This window comes from Oxyura jamaicensis, chromosome 2, assembly GCF_011077185.1.
Source record: "Oxyura jamaicensis isolate SHBP4307 breed ruddy duck chromosome 2, BPBGC_Ojam_1.0, whole genome shotgun sequence".
Taxonomy (NCBI): Eukaryota; Metazoa; Chordata; class Aves; order Anseriformes; family Anatidae; genus Oxyura; species Oxyura jamaicensis.
In genome coordinates, this window is record NC_048894.1 from 2,563,611 (window position 1) to 2,582,326 (window position 18,716).

An 18,716-nucleotide genomic window follows, 5' to 3' on the forward strand; every position below is an offset into this window, starting at 1 on the left:
ACTGCAGCAGACCAAGTTCCAGCTCCCCAGTTTTACAATGCCCCATTCAAAACGATAAAAATCGCTTCAGATAGATCAAGCCTGGAATTTGGTCCTCTTCATTTAACCTTCCCATGCACTCTGATTTTTTTTTTCCAGCTAACTTTGAAGAGTCTTTTTCCCAGACCAACTGAGATCAATGGCAAATATCTAGTTATTGCGAATAGATTTAGGTTTTCCTCCCTTCAAAGCCATTCCAGGACCAGTAAACACAGCTAGAAAGTGTAAGCTTGAAGCCTGTCACTCTCCACAAGTCATTTTTTTTGTGTCAGGAATAAAAATAAAATTTGGAGGAAAAAAAAAAAAAAAAAGCCCCACATTTCACTAACTGGAGTCATTTGTGAGCTGGAAGACAATGAGAACGTAATGCTTAGGAGTTGTTTTGCACGTCTCCACATCCGGTATATATGAGTCAGTCACACAGAATAGAAGCTTGTTAAAAAACAGATGACGGGTGCAACAATTATTTGTGTGGGGTTTTATTTCTTTTAATAGAAAATTCTAATATAAAACAGCAAACATTTTCAGTTTGCCTTGTTTACAAAAATATTATATATATTTTTTTTATATTTCTGACATAACTAAATGCACTATTCAATAAAAATATTCTTCCATCAGCTAACTTCTCTTTTAAAAAATTAATAAAAAAGTTATATAAATAATGGTTGCACCCCCCCATCCCAAAACTGATCTTGCAAGTCTTGCTGGATCAGCTTAGGAAAACCAACACTTTGACATTTTGGGGGGACAGGGGGTAAAAGGGAATCAGAAACCAGAGACTTCTCCTACACCAATCCATCCTTCTCCAGTTATATCTGCTGCATAAACCACTTTCTTGGGGCGTGAGTGTGTGTGTGGGGGGGGGGGGGGGGGGGGAAAGTTGTTTCGCACTTGTTTTTTGTTTGGTTGTTGTTTTATTTTTCAATGAAATGGCACTATGAAAGATTCAGAGCCTAAAGGAACTCTTGTCATTTTACAAAAATGAGCAATTTCAGTCAATTGCACTGGAGATCCTATGGTGTGGCAGTAGAATTAGCCTCTCTGGAAAAATCCAATTTCAAACAGCTGGAAGCCAAAGGGTTGTACAGGACACTACTCAGTGTCTGGCAGAGGACTTCAACTTTCTTACCCAGGGTTTTCTGAAGGTGCATATGGAGCAGCACAAGCAGAAGCTCCTGTACAGCTCCACAGATCAATTAAATTCCAAAACACATCCTTCATAAAGAGAAAACGCAGACCAAGCACTCAGAAGGGTTTTGAGAGGGTGTAACAACATTTCTACCAGCTGCTACTTGCATCACGCTACTCAAGCTCCATTTTTTTTTCCAAAATGAGTTGTTTTTTTTTTTCCCCCATTCTTAATTCAAAGATAAGGCAAACATTGGAAAATGCTGGACCTAAACATCTCCCTGTGCCCCCCAAAAAACACACACAACAAGGTGGAGGGAGAAGAGAAATAACCCACATATGTTTTACCACCCTAGGTCAAAAGGCCAAGAAGACAAGTTCTCCTGATTTCAGAGTGTTAGTATATTTTATACACTGCCTATACATTTAACACATGTGCCTCGCTACTATTTAGTTATTTATATTTTTTTTAACCACAGGAGAATAAACCTTGCTATTTACAATATATAACAGGCAAGTAATATATCCACATTAACATAAATACAATTTGTTTTTTGTGTGTTTTTTTTTTTTTTCTTTTTTTTTTAAATACTTACAGAAAGCATCCAGGCTTCAGTGCGTGAGTTATAATACACAGAAGAGCTCTTTCACTCAGTAGTTCATTCACTCTTTGCCTCTTTCTTCTAGTTTAGCCTTAACAGTCTGCCTCATTGCCCACCCCTCTCTCTCCGCAAACACACCAAGCTATCCTATCCCATCCGACACAGGCATTTTCTCTGCAACGATATCCATGCCAGCACTGCCCTCTCTTCTGCATCTAGGGACTCATTCTCCTCTCACACCAGTGCAATGTGGAGTTACTCCAGCGAGGTCAACGGAGACAGAGACACCAGTGAAAAGAAGGAAAATGAGGCCCATGGTTTAAATATAACAATAATAATAATTAATAATAATAATAATGCACATAAATTGTAGCCCATTCTTTAATTAAGAACACATATTTAAAAAAAGAATGGGGCCAGAAATAGTAATTCAGACCCAAAAATCCTCATGTTTTGAGCAGGTTTGGATCCAGCCTTACTTTGGAGGGGAAGAGCTATTCTAGCACACACACACAAATGTAACAGTGAGCTTGCACATATGTGTGAGAGAAAGAGAGAGGGAGAAAGAATTTAACATAATACCACATTGAAACCATAAGAAGGTCCTTCTGAAGGGCTTTACAATAAATAAATGTTTGTTCAATATTTATATATATATATTTATGTGTCTGCGCGTGTGTATATATATACACACATGCACACACTGAATAATAGGTTTCTAGTCAGTTTATTTTTTAAACCATTAGATAAACTGCTTGTGGCTGACTTTCAAAGCGGCGCGTCTCCCAGAAGCCGCGAGACCTTCCTGCAAACCCTCTGCGTCGGATGCTCCACCGCGCTTCTGCCATGGTGGAAAGGGACAAATACTGTGTGTGGATTACTCCTTGTGTGGATTACTCCTTCTACAGCACTACCCCAATCTCCAGAATTGTACAGCAAATAAACAAACATTGAAAAAAGAGCCAGTATGCATTACTTTGCTGGACCATAGCACTACTAAAAGTAAGATCCTGAAAGTCCATCCCCAGTACTCTACCTCCAAATGTGATGCCAACAGTCCAGGCTGGGCTGCAGTTATTTGTTACAAAGAAAAAAAAAAAAAAAAAAAAAAAAATCTCCTCCCAGTAGATGCACATAAACAGCTTAAATATTAGTGGCTACTATTTGGGGAAATAAAAAATAATGTTTGTTTGTTTGTTTGTTTGTTTTTTAAAAAAAAAGGAAAAATAATGGTCCATTTTGGAAAACTGCTCTCCTCTTTTTGCTTGGCCAACATCTACTACTACTTGAAAAACTCCATCCAGCTTTCCTCCATTGAGAACCAGATCAATGGTTTATAGAAAATTGGTGGAAATTGCTACTACTGGACAATCAAAAACTGCTATCAAAAATAAAATACAATGCCCTCCACTCTCCAGTGTTTCCTTAGAAAGCTTCGTTGAGGCATTCACTGGCTGCTTCCAGTCCCAGAAGCACTTTTATATGATTAAAGGGTATTGCCGCATCAAGTCCTGGATTGTAAGTATCCTCCTCAAAGGGAAAAGAAATGCTGGAGATCATCATCTATTTCACAGCGTCAGAGTTATATCTACCACTGCAGTTGATTTCTGGCTTCTCTGGCCACTTGATTGTTTGTCTCTGTGTCAGTTAGCTGTTCCGAATCCAATAGTTGGTTACCATTTAGCAGTTGTATTTTTAAAATACAGTTCTCAATCTAGTGGTTAAAAAAATCTTAAGGTCATTGGGTTCATTACATACAGCTTGTGTCTTGTACCACTGCCATGGTTTAGGGTAAATGGAATGATGACCTAGTAAAGAAAAGTCGAATCCTCCAAAGGTCCGATCCAGTCCAAAACGGCTGCTATACAATGCAAGACATCACTGCCTTCCAAGATGCACTGGAATTTCTCTTGTCCTCCTCAAAAACACATGTCCAAATTCAGCTGACGTAAAACAAAATAGTTCCAGTTCAGATTTCTGAAGCAGTTTCCACAGGGTGAATTCAATCGACAAGAGGCGGGAAGAGGAAAGAAAAATGTCATGCACAAAAGTGAAAATAAAACAAAAGTATCTAGTGGTTTGTTTGTTTGTTTTTAAATAAAATTTAAGACAGTGATAGTGCTAAAGGAACTGCATTTGAAGAAATTGTATGAAAAAATAACACGACTGAAGGGGACAGGCACATCTGGTTTCCTACTGTCTTCCCAACCTCTTTCTTGGATACATTGCCATCCGCAACATGGTGGACCCGACATTTTTGGAGCTATATTTGGTGATCAAAGCATGTGGATACGGAGCTGTCATTAAAAAGCTTACCCTCCAAGTGAGTCTCTTTGTGAGAGCCTTGTTTGCTGGATGTGAAGAAATTCCACTAGAGGAACAATCAGGGCTGTTCCTGCTTACCTACACACCTCTCTCCAGGTTCAGAAGGGGAAAAATGAACACTTCCCATACCACTGCGTTCAAAACAGAAATATCTTCCTTATCTGGTCAGCTCTCTAAACCATTGGGTAAGCTTCAGGAATAAAGTAATATAGGTTATTTATTCCAGAGAATATATTAGCCCAGAAGTTCATGGAGGATTGGTGAAATGATCAAGATGTTCTAAGGAAAAATGATCCATCAAACTGCGTGGATGACTAAGCTGAAGGTCAACTGGTGTCTAACCCCAGTGTGACAGGCACTTATTTCCACATGGTTGGACCTCATTAAAATTCAGTCTACAGGAAAACAAAACAAAACAAAAACAAAAACAAAACAGCAACACAGCTGGGTCACCTGTACCCTACAAAGTGCTTATGTCTCGACATAGCTTTCAGATCCCAGAAGGTCAATCAAACCCTGTTTGTCTCCATATGTAGTTCTCATAGATCACGATCGCCCGTCACTGAGGGTTGCCATCAGGCAGAAGACGCGTCAGTCTTTGCAGGTGTAAACCTCTTCTCTCTGGGTGCACTGCTTGCATTCCACATAGCAGCACCAACGGACCTGACACTGGCACGGGCGGGTGACCACCCGGCTCTGCGTGTTGTGCCCTCGCCCACAGCAGATGCTGTCGCAGTTCTTGTCTTTGTAACATTTCCTTCCCGAAGTCCCAGGCGAGTATCTGCTCATCAGACAGAAGCTCGGGGAATCGTCAATGTAGACAAGATCCGTAGTCCTTGGGATTTGATCACTGTGACCAGGGATGGACTTCTTGGGTGGGGAAATGTCTCCTTCCCCCGTGGCCTCGTTGGTAGTGCTGCCCACTTTGAGTGACGTCTCATACTTCTGCTTCAGCTGCTTCCCTATTTCATGGAATGGAGAGAGCTGCCTCCAGCACGTTCGGACGGTGCAGGATCCAGATACACCATGGCACTTACAGGTTGTCTCCACTCCAGCTTTGATGACCTGCGGATACACATAGCCCCAGAAGAAAATCAGTTGTGGGGGAACAAATCAAAGCATAGAGAAAAAAATAAAAAATAAAAATAAAAAATAAATTGCTAGAAGAACATTCCTGAATCACAGAGTTGATGACAACTCAAAAACTATCTGTTGGAAGAAGGCAGAGAACACACTACAGGAAAGACTTGTTTTAGAAGGGTCTCAGCTTCCAGAAATGTCACTTACCTGCCAGAACATTGCTTTACTTGGATAGTTAATGGTACTAGTGAAGCATTCAAAGACAGTCCAGTACTTGTACTCATCTTACATAGACAGAGATCAATACCTATGTTAACACCTTTTTATACATTTTAATAAGAACATGAAGATAAGATGCAACAAAAGTGAGTTGGTTTAGTGTAGCTAATGGGGAGATGCTGCTGCAACCCACACAGACGGGTGGTGGCACGTGCTCCAGAACATGAGCATGAACAGCAGGAACCTTCTTCGCAACACACAGGTTGCCACCTTAAACTCATGTAGCTCCAAATTAGCAGCACAGGCTCAGTGGAAATGCAGTTAAAGCTGTGCTGTTTCCAACAGTACAGCTAGGCATACCTTCGCCCCAGTTCACTTTGCAACTGAGGAAAAGCCTTTATGTAGCTGAAAGGTATATAAGCCCTCAAGAACAAGAGCTTGAATTGCCTCCACTAAAACCAGCAGCTCCAGAAGCACACAGGTGGCTTCCACCTATATATCCTGTTATCCTATATATCCACCTATAGATCCAATTCTGCAGTGTGGCAGCACATCCTAAAGGAACTGACTTTTTTTTTTCCTGCTAGCATTGAAGAAGCCTACACATATCTTAGAAAGAGAGCCAAAGCTTAATGACCAAACACAGACTTAAAGATGTGTTTTCTTACAGTGCAAAAGCCAAGGATACCTCAGTCTCCTCTGTGCCTTCTCTTTCCTCAAAAATTAAGATGTGAAGAAGTGGAAAACAGACACCTGTGTGAAAGGTTCAGCAAGTCCAGGTGGCCAGACCCAGTACAATACCTCTTGACTACAAATATCAAGGGCAAGGCTTGATTTACATCCTTTCTTAATCTAGTTTTATATTTTGTACTGTCAATATTCAAATAGTTGCAGTGGGTGCTGTTGCTAGAAATAAGTCTCATCTCATAGATCCCTAAAGGAGGGAAGTCTTCTTCTGATATCTTCAAGATATCAGAAACCAACCGTGTGTGATTCCCAAAGCACAAGCCAGTCAGCCTCCATATGGGAAGACTCCCAGATCTTGGGAGGTCATAACTTGCAAGGGCACCACAAAGCGTAAATACAGAAGGAAGAGCAGAACCAGTGGAACCGCGGTGCTCATACAGGAGATGGAGAGGATAGAAATACAAGGTTATTCTAAACAGAAAATCAACATGGGAAGTAGAAGCAGTATCAGGAAGGGAAGAGATGAAAGCACAGAGTGTTATTCATTAGTTACTCATCTCAGAGAGAGGCAAAGGTGGTACCAGCTCCCTAGGTGCTGTAAGGAACCCCATGTCCATAAGCTGAATGATGCTAAAGAAGGACGTCATCCTTTTCAAGAGAAGTAGCAATAAGGATGCTCCTTGGCACAAAAGCATATCCATCTTTTAAATGGCATCTGAATGTTCTCCCCCACCTTCTCCAGAGGAGTTTACTACTAGGACTCCTCCGTTGGCAACATGAGAGTAGACACGTTGTTTGGTCAGTCACAGATAACCTGCATTTTGCCCACAGATTATAAACAGATCTTTATAGCTCTAGTTCTCCCTCCCCCTAAAATAGTTTACATTTTGACTTTAAATGGGTGAGGTATAACCACCCCTTAAAATAGCAAGTTAGAACAGAGTGTGTTTTATAGAGCTGCCTCCTGACAAGGTACTGCTGAGAAGTGTCCTTCCTGTGGGCATCTATGGTACCTAAAAAAGAAAGAAAATCTCCCCCTTCTGCCCATTATGGCATCTGCCTACATGATGGCCTCCTGACAGCAGAGGACTGGCTCCAATCCATTTCCTGACCATCCGGTTCTTAATTATTTGGCTACATGAGTCCTGCTGAGCACCATGTACAAATGTGCAATAGGTCATGGACTCAGAATTGGGGTCTGGCCCAATCCTGATATTACAGAGACATTTTTAGAAAGACACTATGCATAATACGGCCTTCGGCAAAGCCTGGCCAATGGTCACACTTCATTCCTGTGACAGCCAAGACCTTTTCAAATGCAATCCAATAATACACAGTAGCATTCAAACAAGTGACGGGTTACAGAGAGAGATGTGTTGCTGCTTATAGTACTCAGCTGGGCCGGCTTGGTTAGGGGCTGTCACGCTTTGCGTGCCAAAGTGTCTAGCCAACTCTGCAAGAAATCCCACAATGTTAGACAAGAGCGTACAGAACACATTTCAACACCAAGAAAAAAAAAAAAAAATGCCCATGCTCTCCCTCATATAAAGTCGCATTTCACTGGTTGTCTAGAAGTGAGAACTGAGCTCATGTGAAACAAAGCTCCCATACCTGATTTCACGCCCAGACCATCAGCAAACTGGGCAAAATTGCTGAGATACTTGCAGAAGGGCTACACACTGCAGTCATTCATCCATTCGGGCTTTTCTCAATCCTTCCACCTCCCCCAACACCCACTTGCATCTGCTCCACCTGGAAAAGGAGACGACCACCATTGTACAGGATGGGAAAGCAAGCAACCAGCAGGAGTTGGCTCGGCTGGTACATACACTCCTGTGCACAGCCTTGGCTGGATTTAGAGCTGGTCGAACAAGGCACAGTCATGAAATCCAGAAAGGGAACTTCAGCGGGGGGCTGTTCTTGTCAGGAGCCACCTCTCCAGAGCCCAGGGGGAGGGCTGGTGCTGCAGGTGCAGTGTATCCAAAGCACCCACACGGGGCTGGTACATGCGGCACAATATGTGTTGGAAATCGACATCCTGATGGATTGGCAGCTAGCAGATGGCAGGAGACCTTCAAGTAGGAACAGACATGTAGGTTTAGGCACCTGAAGCACACCAGCCAGCCAGGACTGACTTCACCGAGGCAGACATCTGACTTTAAATGCCTACATTTGAGAAACACCTCTAAACTCCCATCTGACCAGCTGGAGCCAAGGCAGGCAGGGGATCCTGCAGCACTGCAGACACCTGCACAGCCTTGGCTGAACAGCTCGCCAGTTTCTCTCGACTGTGCTGGCCACATCTCCACTCACTAACAGGAGCTTAGGGACTCTGCTCACATGGAGACGCCTACATTTATAGAGGTGAAGCTGTGAGCACAATCCTACCCTCTGGGCACAATTCAGGTGTCTAAAAATTAGCATCTAATGTTACTTTAGGCACTGAAAATTGAAACGTTGCACTTTGACACCAGCTGCCTCTCCAGAAGCATGAAGGTCTCTCATACATGCTGTGTCCTAACTGCCAGGGCATCTCAAATTGTACAGGTGCCCTAGGAAGATAAATCCTGCTCTCTTTACCTGGACTTCAATAGTGAAGAACAAAGCCCCTAATGAGTCCCAATCTGTTCTTGTTGTTTTGTTGTTTCTTTTTGTTTTGTTTTTCCTGACTCACTTCTAGCTCCTTGTTGACCAGTGGCTGGAAGATCGTAGGTGTCATGCACTGATGAACCAAAGCACAAACATTTTCCCTTCTTAAGAACGAACCAGTTCATGAAATCCAGCATGTGGATTTTCATATGGCCACTGTGCGAGTGCGGTGCATCCCAGCCGCCCCATAAACCTCCTTGAAGGGCAGGGAAGGGCTCAAGAATGTTACGAGGCAGCGATGGTGAAAATCCTAGAAAAATTTCTTCCCCAGACAGCCTCCCCTGCTGCTGTCAGTCACGATGCAGCTACTCAAGGCGACGTGTGATGGAGCACTGCTGCCTACGGGCCCCCTCACCACCCACCAGCCAACACGAATCTTGGCAAAGCCCCTGTGTTTCCTGTCTCATTCCTCAGCTTCCACAAAGACTTTCCTCCTCTTGTTGAATGCTCCTGTCAGAGACACTTAAATCCATCTCATCTTTACAGAATACTCAGGCATTTCCCAATGAAATGCCAGCACATTGCTTGGAGAAGCCTTTCCTGGCCGAGCCCTGGGACAAATGGGAAGACGCCTACATCATGCTTTCAGACCTGGAGGGACTTCCAGGCCAGAATAACTTAGCTTTTGCTACCAAAAACGTCTAGTATGCATAAGGCAGAACAAGACTTTAAGAACAGCTATTTCAAGAGCCATAGGTAGCTCCTCTGTCCTACTTGAGGCACATCACACAGCTCAGAGCATGGTCTGGCTCCATCCTACATAGACTTGAGCCTCTCTTGCACACTCACACCATCACTTAATAACCAAATTCCATCCACACCATGCTAAGTGGCCATGTGTGTGCTTCTATCTTGCCACACGTACGTACTAACTTAAATCTAAAGTGCAAAATACTTCATGATCCCTTGTGTCTTAAACACTACAACTACCACACGTCAGCAGAGCGACAGTAACTCAAAGGAGCACCAACACTGCAGTGCATTTGAATCCTCAGTGTGCTACATGCTGTAGAAAACCATGAAAGAGAAGTTGAACAAAGACAACCACTGGGTCAGGGGTAGCATCACACATCGAAATTATGTCCTCCCACTCTCCTCTGAATAACCACCTGCTCTGGTAGTCTCACAAATAGGACAGCAGTTTGGGAGGAAAATAAAGCTCTGTAAGCAAATTAGTTCGTTTGACTTAGGAACAAAACCCCCCATTGATCTTGTCGTGAGAATAGCAAATACTGACAAAAGCACAACGAGGAAAACAATTATGATACAGCAAGACTGAACCGTCTTTATTGGTGCTTGCTGCTCTGAGGAAATTAGATAGCACTGCAGGACCGCCCGCCCAAATGGCTTTATAAGAGCCATAGGGAAAAGGGATCACAGCAGAGCATTGCTATGCAACATGTAATCCTTCCTCACAACAATGGTTTGCTACGAAGCTCAGACTAAGTGCCCCCGTAATGATCAGTCTCAGACATGCTGCAACACACAATTTCTCAGTGTTTTAGCTGAAACGCTGAGGACAGATTCCCATTCATTCCCAGCTGGGTCACGGGGCTCCGGCGGTGGTTTTCAGACAACTCTCGTCTGGGCAGCAGCAGTCCGAAGCGGGGACGCAGCCGTGGGAATTCCTCGGTTTGAGCTCCGCTGTCGTCATGGCTGGTCTGCGGCTCCAAGGCTTCAAACCATTCGCCATGGTTCGGGGGAGAGGAGGGAGCAGATGAACCTTAGTGCATCCAGGAAAAGCCTGCCCTCGCCCAGCCTGGCTTCAGACAGGGCTTTGAGATGCTTCCATCCTCGGCATACAGATCCTCCTTCAATTTAAGTAGGCTTAGATATTGTCTCAGCTCAAATATTAATGTTTGGTTTGGACGACAGCCATTTCTTCACAGTTTCCAAACCACTGAAAGACTTCTGCCTTAACACTGGTCATTGCCATTGGCTGAAGTATAAGAGCTTCACAAATTGCTAGAAATTTTCTTTTCCTTTCTGTTCTCTTCTCTTCCTTTCTCTTTTTTATCTTGTTCTAAAAAGCACTTCTTTTGAGCCTATCTCAAACTGTTTTTTTCAGAAGTTTTCCCTTACCACTACCATTCTGTGCGACTCCTGTTTCAGCAAAATATGATTTAAAACGCAAACACATAAGAAACACAGAATAGCATTAAGTTGAGAACATTAAAGTAATTTTCTCCCCTTCTGTATTCCTAGTGCACTTCACAAGCTGATAAAGTTCTGCAAAAACAACTAAATGCAATTACTTATGGGACAGAGCAAACGCTTTTCTCCATAGTGTTGATTTCCAGGCCTTAGAAAGACTTTGGCTGAGCCAATCTCAGCCTGAAGGAAGGAGGGGAAAATCCAGACAGCATGCCTGTGCATTCCTACCTGTCATAACCTGGAGCAATTAATACTAGTGCTGGCCCTGCAAACTGATCTGTACGTACAAAGTCAGGAGCTGGTCTCAGGGAGGCTATTTGCTAGGTTTGATTTGTACCTCAATTAAAGCGTGATGCTAGATTTCACGCTGCAAATGCACCTCTGAAGAAACCACATAAAGGATGCATTTTGCGTCCTCATTTTTTTACGCACCAACTGAATCAGTAAGTTCATATGGATTTGCCTCATCAAAATGAGCAATTATTAGACAGTTTTTCAGGGTGTTGAAAAAACAGAGAGATTCATACTAAAGGTGCCTGTTCGACAAACCTCTAGAGGTTGGCTGGCGTCATGTTTTCTAGCGGGAACCATGTGAGATGGGATTGGCAGTGCTTGCGAACACCGGCTTTGCAACAGGAGATCAGGGTGCAAGTCTCTGCTTTGCTACACTGGTGTGTGACCTTTAGCAAGTCACTTAATCTTTCTGGGTCTCAATTTCCCCTCTGTAAAATGGAGATACAGCAACGAAGAGGGTGGCATGCTCTGATAACACGTTACGTGATACCTCGTGAAGTTCCTCAGACAGATGATAGCTGGGCAAACATCTACCTGATATGGAAAGCCCATCTCCAGGGCAGACGGCACGCTCAGCCCTTGAGAACCCTGCCAGGACCGCCTAAGGGGCAAAGCCATTCCTTGCATGGACTTCCAAAACAAGCAAGCCAGCGGCAGGAAAAGTCCACGCACCTCCCACAGACCTCTGCAGAGCATCCCAAACAGTCTCGGGGATGCAGGCATACCGTGTCTCGGGGTAGGTCTGGACTTGAACCCTGCAGCAACAAGGTGACAAGGATCCTTCCAAAACGTGCAGATAGCCTGCACATACCAAAATGCATGGGATGATATTGTGTGAAAATAATTAAGGAATGGTGCCCTCATGAAAGGAACCTGTTTCAAAGGGGAATACTTTCAAAGAGAATTTTTTAGGGGGGAATTTTCTTGTTCTCCTTTTCTTCCCATAGTTTTGCATTGTTGGATCTCAAGCAGCCTGTGGTTAAACCCCTGACTTCAGGGTCCTGAAGGCAAAGGCTTGCTTGTGTCCCTCCTTCTGGAAGTATAAAGGAAAAAGGGAATGAGAACATGACTTTTTTTTTTTTTTCTTTTTTCCTTGGGTAATAGCAGCCCCCTTTAATAGTGCCCCTTGGATCTGCAAGACATGCTTGACCAGACATACCTCTGGAAGAGGTCAGCACTCCTGGGATTAAGAAACTTAGCAACGCTCCAGAGAGAGAGTTGGAAAGTCATGTTTAATGATACTTTACTGAGAAACCGGGCAAATTTAATTAAAACATCACTTACTCAAGCCCAGTGGAACTAATTGAGTGCTCTAATATTCCGACTTTTCATTAATGGGTTACAAAAGAGGGCTGCACTTGTGTGTACAAGGGGGAGAAAAGGGGGAGGATATAAAGAAGAAGAGAGCCTTAGCAAGGCTGCCTGTACTTCGTTTAATATAACCAAGAAACTTCATTGCTGGCAACAGAGCCTTAATACAGTTGACTTCTCTCACCACCACCGCCCCCCATCCCCTTGACACATAGGCAGCTCCCCCCAGCACACACCCTCTCCACCCAAGACCTCTCTGAAAGAATAGCTGAATGAGCGAGAGCAGATTTGGCAAAGGAAGGGAAATTGCTTTTTTAATAAGTGGTCTATTCAGAGCTCCTACTTTTCAATAAAGAGAAGGCTGGAGAAGTCCTGGTCTAATTACCTCATCCTCACGCTAGACAAGCTCACCCTTTCATTAGCGATTGAGGTCATATCATATAACTTTGTGAGCCATCACGGGCACAACATGCTCAGTGATTATTTCATTGGTGGCGGCAAAATTATAGTCGGCCCATCAAGGTTGTAAAAAGCAGAAGTAAAATAATAATTAAATGAGAACTTCTACCAAGAGACACTAAAACTAGGTGGGATAGGATAATGTCACCCTCCCAGAAATACGCGGATTGTTTGCTCGCGTGACACCATGGAGAAACTGCCGTGCCGACCAGGAGGGAATAGTGTTTGTTGCCAATTCAGTCAATTAAGCACAGGTCCTATTTTTGCTGGGTCTCAAGGGACTACTTAAGACATTTTGCCATGGTTGGGTGTAATTAGACGGGAAGGATTATATGTTGCTAAGAATCAGTGGGAGACCACCAAGCTTGTGCTATATCTTTGATAGATAGTCCTCCACTCCCCAGCAAACACACACACCTCCACATATAGGCTGTACCTACACCAACGTGGGCAGACACTGCAGCAAGCTCCGGCAGCAAAGCAAAGTACTGGAAAAGAAAGTCTCCTTGTCCACTCGCAGCACAGTCCAAAGCAGCCTGTAGCAGCTAAGGTTTCGGTTCATGCCTGCATGGCTTCACTAATAGACATAAAATCTGTGGTTTGGTTAAAGGAAAAACAACGGGTGCTGAGCAGGAATTTGGGAGAGCTGGCCTCACTCTCCTGCTCCATCCTCAGCATGCTGTATAACCTTGGGAAAGGCACCCAGTTTGCATCTCAGCTCCTGCTCAAAATCACCAGAATCATCCTTTTGTAGCTCATGGGGATATTTAATGCATTAAGGTCTGTGAGAGTAACTTAGTTATTTAACAAACCGTTTCAAAATTGCTCTGTTCCAAAATGGCACAAATCAAGGCTATCTGCACTTATTCTATATGAGTTTTCATTCATGTCAAATACATGATTTATTATCAAAATAAATAAGCTAGGTTATTTCAATGCACTTTTAAATCTTCACAGCCACCAAGTTAGCATCTCCTGCTATGCAATGGTTGGTAAGTCTGTAAGACAGCAGTTAGCTGATGGGCAGCTAACCAGAGAAAGAAAAGTAAAGGATGCATGTCAGGTTTCATAAAATCATAGAATCATTTCATATTTCACCCACTGCCTTTGTCAAGGAAGATATCAGTAACTCAGGGAGGGAGCCTGGTACTGAGTGCTGGACCACTCTCATCCCCCACCAATGTTGCCCTAGCAGCGTAGGTGAAAAGCAGGGCTGGCAGGAAGCAAGCAGATTAAACCTGATAGTAGTATATAGACCCAAGCATAAGCAGTGCCAGAGACAATCCAACCACCCTACCAAGAAGGCTCAGGCTTCAAATCAGTTTCAACATTTTGAAGCCTGAAGCAAGTGTTGCAGGTTTTGACCTTGTGGCTACAATGCCAGCCTCAACTCTGACTCAAACACTCCGACCACCAGCTTAATGATATGATACTGTGCCAATACATTAGATCCACGCATCCTGACTACATACAAATAGGTCCCCCTGATCATTAACCACCATCCTCATAAAAGCTTCCTTCTCAACGTGCAATTCTCTAGTTCTCTGCCTGGCTTTGCAGTGCTGCTGTGAATCTGGTGGGCTGCCTGGCTTGCCTTTCAACCACGCTAAGGTACAATTATTCTAGGAGCATAAACAGAGAAATCATTTCAACCGCTGCCGCAAACAGGCAAGGCAAAGCTGTCAGACAGCAATACCAACTCGACAGGCACGGCGTGGGTGGACAAAAATAGGAATACCGGATCACTGACCTGCAGCAAAGGTCTCTGACTTGGATTGCCATGAGGGCTCTCGGTGTCTGGACAACCGTCACAACTGTTACTCAGCTGTTTAGCTGCAGATATTACACTAGCACTCAGAAACCACTGCCAATGACCAGGGCCTGACTGTGCCAAGTAAAGTGGAGGCAGAGGATGCAAGAGAGTCCCTGAGATCTCCCATTGCCCCAGGACCTAACTCACAGTAGGATCAGGACAAGAAAGCACAGACAGAATGGAGAGACTCACTACCTCCAGCTTACCCTTGGAGTTCATTTAGCTCAAAGGCACACAGAGAGGAGAGAGCAGAGCTGACAAATAAGGCCACCTAACCAAAATCCAAGACTGGTTCTCAGCCATATGGGACTGGCTCTCAGCCATATGGGCATCCTGCCTGCAGCTACTGGGATGGAAAGCACTGGGAGTTAGGTCAAATCTCTCGGGCAAATTTTTTTAGCCTCATCAGTGCTGGAGGGGAGATGTATACGAATTTACAAGAACATGTCAATGGCACCTAAAGCCACAGCCATCTGGGTTCTGAGAAGACTGCATTATGTAACTCTGGAAAAGGAGTACAGCAGGGACATCTCACAGCTCTCTATAGCATGAAATAACACCCTTCACGGACCACCTTCCCCATTTTCTGTTCCATTTGCTACACAGCCAACTCCAAAGAGCTATAGGACAGGCCCTCGGGAACGATCAACCACAAGGATTAAAACAGATTTCATCACTCTGCAGAGCCTTTTTCACCCGCCAGAGAGCTGCAGCAGGAGTTCAGAGGCACTGAGCCTTTTAATCCAGAGGCAGAAAAGCTGTCAGCCAAAGCCAGACACCAGCTAAATCCAGGATATTTCTAATCCTGATCTCAGTGCTGTCGAGGAGCATCTGGTGGTGGGGAGAGGGGGAAACTTTTTGCTGGCCAGCACTCGCTGGTGGCATTCTCTGATGCCCCAGCTCTGTCGCGAGGAATGACATTTTATGCATACGCACAGGAACAACTGAGCTGGGGTGGTGATTCCTAGAATGCACAACTGGCTCGGCAGCATTTGCCTGGGAAACTGGAGACCCAGGTCCCCATCCCTGCCCCAACCCTCCATCCAATCACAAGGACAATAACAAGGCTTGAAGGCTATTTATAGCCTTACAGTATGTCCCCCTTCGAGGTTGGCGCAATGAAACACTGATCCTAGGCACCTGTGCTGGCCAATCCGGGGGATTTTAGTGTTCGAGCAGCTCTAGGGTAGGTGCATCCAAGCAGTTGATGGGAGAAGGTGGGAAGTCCTTTCCTTTCCCATCTCTTGCTGAGATGAGCCAGCAGTTGCAGACAACTTGTCCTTTACATTGCTCCTGGTGGAGGCCCCAGGCAGGAGAGTAAAGCCCCATGGGGAGGAGCATGGAGTAAGGAGTAGGAAGCCCTACAAGTCCTCCAGGATAAGTGTGGGAGAAGAAAAAATGAAAAAAAAAAAAAAGGTCTGCACACCCACACACTTTCAGCTATGAACACAGCAACTCTGGCCATGGTGGCAGTCTTTTTAGGGACTTAGGACTGAGCTCAGTCAGAGAGGAATAGCTCTCTCCTGGTTCCCCACCAAACATTTGGCCAGCCAGTTTTAAAGAAACTTGGCTACAGAGATGCTACGCTGCCCATGCTCTGCAGAGTTGCTTCAAGAAGAGCATCCCTCAGCCTCAACCTGTGATGCTGCAGAGTAAATCCTTTCCTCCTTATCGTAACTCACCTAAGCCTGGAGAACCTGTCTTGACATCCCTTTGTACTGTAAGACCCTCTTCTCCCTGGGCAAAGCCAGGGGTCTTTCACACAGCTTGTGTCTTCTGGAGAGTCTTTTTTCTTTCCCTCTGGTCTCTCTCCAGTGCTTTCACACAATTCTTGAAGCACAGTGACCAAAAACAGGGCATAGTCCTTAATAAGACTTCACCTCTACAGCAAAAATAGGATGACTCCATATATTTTGCATCTTGTTTCCAAGCAGAACAGCACCTTATTTCCCTCACAACCTTATTACCCTCACAAATCCCCTCGCCACCGAGAAGACCCCCAGCTCCTCTCTCTGCGGGCCTCGCACCCACCACGGCTCACCTTCATGCCCACGAGGTTGTTGTGGAAGTCCACCCTGGCTCGCAGGTCCTTGTTGGGCTTCCTCCCCAGGAACTCCTTGACAAACTTGTTGCTGTATTTCAGGTTGTCGCCGCAGCCGCCCCACTGCCAGGCCTCACGGTTCTCCAGGTCGGGGGCCTCGTCGCAGGTGCAGCGCTCCATCCGGCCCGCGCTGCACGCCTTGGCCATGGCGTGCGTCAGCCCCGCCGAGGAAATGGCGTACAGGAAGGCCGTCTCCTTAAAGCCTGAGGGAGAGAGGAGGCAGCTTGAATTGCAGACAGAGTGAGGGTTAAAAGAAAACAAAAACTGAGGTAAAAAAATAATAATAATAATGGGAAGGTTTGAGTGACATCAGAGCGTGCCGAGCTCTACAGACACTGTTGGTGGTGGAGAGGATGTGGTAGAGAACAGGGAATGATGGATCAAGGTGGCACAAACCAGGACTGAAACAAAACCAAATAGAATAAACAGCTTTGTGGCTGTCACTCTGCAGTCTCTGCCTGAGAATAGAAAGAGGTGAGCAAGATCTGGACTGGCCATGGAGGTACCAGCATCACAGTACAGCAGTGCTCCTGCCAAGGGGCCACCAAATAAGAGGAGGCCAGTACTGACTTCCAGACAGGTGATTGGGGTAGAAAACTATGAGGGCTTCCTTCTTCTTCACAAAAATAATGATAATAAAAAAAAATAACCAGGACCTAATCCAGTCCAACAAAATTGTCAACAAATGCATCTGAGGGCTGGGAAGCACTTCATAGACAGCCTGTCACCCAAGGTAGTACCTGCAAATAACTGAAGAAGTTGTTTACAGCTCAAACCTTTCATGTACAACCCCTTTTTTTTCCTCTTGTTACTATTATTTTAAACACCTCTATGCTCACCTGCCGGGTTGCAACAGCATCCGCCTCCCCCATACAGGTAAACTGAGGCCCAGATTTCAATACAAATGATAAAAGACAAAAATAAAAAGCAAACATGCCAGTATTTATAGCTCCTCATTCTCCAGCTATGGAAGCAGTAAACGACTGCATATTTGAGATGCAATTCCAGAACAGCTTTGGATGTGGCTCAAGAAATCCCCCACTCAAAAATAACACAAGTGGATGGTGACAGTAGTGGATATATCTGTAAACTGGTGTGTCAACCAAGGACATGCAGAGACACTGCCAGGTCATTTTTGGAACTGGTCCTTGGGAGCTTCACGGTAGTCCAAGCGAGCTCTTGGGGCACTAGCCTGGCCCATCCCCAGAGCCTGCCTTCCCATAGCACTGCCAGGTGCACAGTGCAGAAATTCAGCAGGCAAAAAAGGTGAAAATCCAGTCCAGGAGACAGAGGCTTGTTCCTCCCACTGGAGCTGTCTCAAACCAGATTGTTAGGAACTGCCCAACCATTCCTGCTCACCTGAAGAAGAGCAGATTTATTTAATTCATAGCAACAAAAACTCGTGGATATGTGGAACACCAAACACCTTCTTAGCAGTTCTCATCTTTTGTAGGCTGATTCAACTTTTTTCTACACTATGCTTTAGGGATGCTAAAGAGACTCTCCTGACCCTCCATGCTCCCAGGTTGTAGAACTGGTCTCTTGCCACCGCGACTACTTGTGCTATGACATGGGGAGGTACCAGCATGCTAACAAAGTCCTCGATGGAGGAGGGCATGCACACTCTCCCCCGAGAGCCTGATGCACTGCAATTAGCAGCAGCCAGCCAGGGCTTGGCACAGTTTAGCGGACACCACAAATCCACAATCTGCGGGAAGGTCTCTTGGTCTGAAGCACTGAAACTGTGAAATCGCAGAGGGACATCGGTGCCCTGCCACCACCCTGCATACCAGGTTTGACACGAAGCCAGAGGGGACAGCTCATTCACCAGGCTTTCCCCTGTCAATCCCTGCAT

General features: G+C 44.9%; 1 protein-coding gene across 1 annotated transcript in view; it reads right to left on the minus strand.

The window, feature by feature from the left end:
* Positions 1-1,609: 1,609 nt before the first annotated feature.
* The window catches only part of WNT9A (Wnt family member 9A), a 54,520-nt gene continuing 37,413 nt past the window's right edge, over positions 1,610-18,716 (minus strand). The window contains exons 3-4 of the mRNA XM_035318644.1: positions 16,802-17,064; positions 1,610-5,159 (exon numbers count right to left, since the gene is read on the minus strand). Of these exons, the coding sequence (XP_035174535.1) occupies positions 4,686-5,159; positions 16,802-17,064 (737 nt within the window). The 3' untranslated portion in view covers positions 1,610-4,685. The remainder of the gene's footprint in view (positions 5,160-16,801; positions 17,065-18,716) is intronic.